This window comes from Photinus pyralis, unplaced genomic scaffold, assembly GCF_008802855.1.
Source record: "Photinus pyralis isolate 1611_PpyrPB1 unplaced genomic scaffold, Ppyr1.3 Ppyr1.4_LG8, whole genome shotgun sequence".
NCBI classification, from domain to species: Eukaryota; Metazoa; Arthropoda; class Insecta; order Coleoptera; family Lampyridae; genus Photinus; species Photinus pyralis.
In genome coordinates, this window is record NW_022170819.1 from 26,605,355 (window position 1) to 26,608,121 (window position 2,767).

Below are 2,767 nucleotides of genomic sequence, written 5' to 3' on the forward strand. Positions count from 1 at the left end.
AGAAGGTAATTAGAAGTACTTTGTAGTACTTTATCGCAATATGAAGGACTTTGGTATTGACTTTAATATTTTCTAGAGTCATTCATGTACATATGGAGTTTAAAAGTCCAATGGAAACGTAAATAAAACACTCACTATTATCAAACAAAAATTGTTAGGAAGGCAAATTTCAAGTAGGTGCTCATATACTTGTAAATGCGTAAACAAGCTTTTATGTTACCTTGCTTACCTGGTTATAGTTATACAAAAATAGCCATTATTTGTTAGTGGCGTTATTTGAAGTACCACTTTAAATTTTTAGAGTAAACATACGATCAAAATCGTATATAAGGGCAAGATTGAATGTCCAGGGCATAGTGTGAATCTATCCATCCATTTCGACATGAACGCTGGTCTGCTACTTCTACTCGTTTCCGGCACTTTAGGGGCGGTTTCTCCACTTAACTACCTGTTTGGAACAGTTCCTAAAGACGAGTACGATTGGAAGATCGTTGGTGGTAGTGATGCACCAGAAGGAGCGTATCCTTACCAAGTCTCACTGAGAAGCTTCGGGAGCCATAACTGCGGTGGTTCCATCATTGACGCGACTACGGTTATGACCGCCGCACACTGCGTCACTGGGTGAGTACCCTCTAGAAATGTGAACTTCATCCTTTTAACGCGTGTATACTTTTAGATCCAATCCGAGTTACTTGCGTGTTGTAGCAGGTTCCAATAAACTCAACTCAGGAGGCGTTACGTACGAAATTGAATCCATTAGGGCCCACACCGAATACGACTCCTGGCGCTTTACAAATGACATCGCCCTTTTAAAGTTGAAAACTCCCATTTCATTTACGGATAAAGTGAAAGCCGTCGATTTAGAAAGTGAATACCTCGGTGCTGAAGTAGACTGTGTTTTGAGTGGGTGGGGAAGGTTGAACTATCCAGGATCCCTTCCAAACAACCTCCAACACATCGATCTGAAGACTATTACGAGCGAAGATTGTGCCAAGCTCCTCAATCACGACTCCGTGGATCGCACGCACATTTGCACTTTAACTAAGGCTGGCGAAGGAGCATGCCATGGTGATTCCGGTGGTCCATTGGTCGCCAACAAGCAAATTGGTATCGTGTCCTTTGGGCGGCCATGCGCTAAGGGTTATCCTGATGCCTTCACTAGAGTGTCCGCCTTTACGGAGTGGATCGAAGAAAATAGACATTGAATGAACATATAATAAATTAAAAAAATTATAAACTAAAACAATTTCTTTTTCCTAAACCAAAACGCCGCATTGAAACTATAGATCTGTTATGATCCTAGTGGTCTATCAAGCCGACACTGAAAACGTTAACTTACCCTATACTTACCGTTGGCAACTCTGGGAACAAACTACAAGCAGAGCCACCTAACTTTAGTAATATATTATGGTCATATACAGAGCATATCGTATTTTTGTTTCAGATGTAAAGGTTTGGGCAGGTTTTTCCTCCCAAAGAGGCGGAATACGTCAGAGAAATCGACAAAGACGTTACTTTGTCAGATTTGAAGGAATTGGTCTACGAATGTGCCGAATAAAGCACTATTTCAATCAAACACTTCCGGCAAAACTTGGGTCGATTCTTTTGTACAAGCCGAGGGTTATCGCCGATCCAACCAGAACAATATTCATTAGGAATAGTGGTTTTAATAGACCGCAGGTAGAATTCTTATCTTATTTTAAATAGCTTTTTTTTAATGAAAAGTAATAGTACTTTGTGTACCACGGCGGGAAAGTGCATGTTTTCCGTGTCGTAAAGAAGATATGGCGAGATGAGACCACTTCCCGAACGCTCAATACAATTTAGTGCAACCATGTAAGATTGGTTGCATAACTGCGGTAACATGGAGAAACATTTTCATACCCTTTTGGGTCTTCTGGGCTCTTTATAGTCTTTTTAGCGCATTTTTTAAGAGTAAAAAAAAACGTTTATCCGCCCGTTTCGTCCGGACCCACTTCTGCGGTTTTAAACTACCTTTAAGGGAATTATCCTGGAATTTTTTGCAATAAGTAGCCTATACATCGAAGGTGTGTCAGACGGCCATTAAATTTCGCTCCCCCCATGAATCATTTCCTGAGATGCTATTTTTTGAAAGTGAAATAACTTTTACATCCGACAACCAATTGGTCTCAGATTTTGCATACGGTGCCAACTTTTGAAACTAGTGGCGGGGAGGGGTACACTATAACTTTCCTGCATGACCCCTTTTCGAGATCAGTGGGGGGATGGGATAGGAGTTGATTTTATCTTTCATGCTATTCTAACGAAAGGTTTCATCAAAAGGAGCCGTTTTCTAACAACTACCTCTAATGAAATAACTCAACGAAAACAATTAATTTTTACCAGCCATAGCCTTCTCCTCGACACATTAACCTTATTCCTAAAACAGATATCCCACATGTCACAGCAATAAAATAAGAAGAAACACAGGTTCTAAAATTTGGGTAATTTTTGAATTTCGATCCGGCTCGAAGGATCATCTAATGTTTGCGTGGTTTATATAATAAAATAACATTAAGATAGTAAGGTTAAGATACTGCACTTACCCTTATTTGCGGGCACGTATAGCACTGGCGGGTATACCGTTTTTCTCTATGACCACGCGATTCTCTTTCTATAACAAAGTTCGTGCAGTGAACTGGAAAAGGGGAGCGATAAGGACACAACGTCCTTCATAAATAACGTCTATTTCCACAATAAATGTTGCTTACGGCCACAGTCTGTTATTTATTTACGCCAAATTTTG

General features: G+C 40.2%; 1 protein-coding gene across 1 annotated transcript; it reads left to right on the forward strand.

Moving 5' to 3' along the window:
- The first annotated feature begins 327 nt into the window (after window positions 1-327).
- LOC116179340 (chymotrypsin-1-like) lies at window positions 328-1,243 on the forward strand. Its single transcript, XM_031499116.1, has 2 exons — window positions 328-621; window positions 677-1,243. Exons 1-2 carry the CDS (start codon window positions 383-385, stop codon window positions 1,203-1,205), a joined length of 768 nt encoding a protein of 255 aa, XP_031354976.1. The 5' UTR covers window positions 328-382; the 3' UTR covers window positions 1,206-1,243.
- The last annotated feature ends 1,524 nt before the right edge of the window (window positions 1,244-2,767 follow it).

Excerpts from the sequence above, each read along its gene's own strand:
- LOC116179340 (XM_031499116.1), top strand. The coding sequence starts at position 383 with ATGAACGCTGGTCTGCTACTTCTACTCGTTTCCGGCACTTTAGGGGCG. Across the intron at positions 622-676 it reads GCCGCACACTGCGTCACTGG|ATCCAATCCGAGTTACTTGC; the intron begins GTGAGTACCCTC and ends GTATACTTTTAG.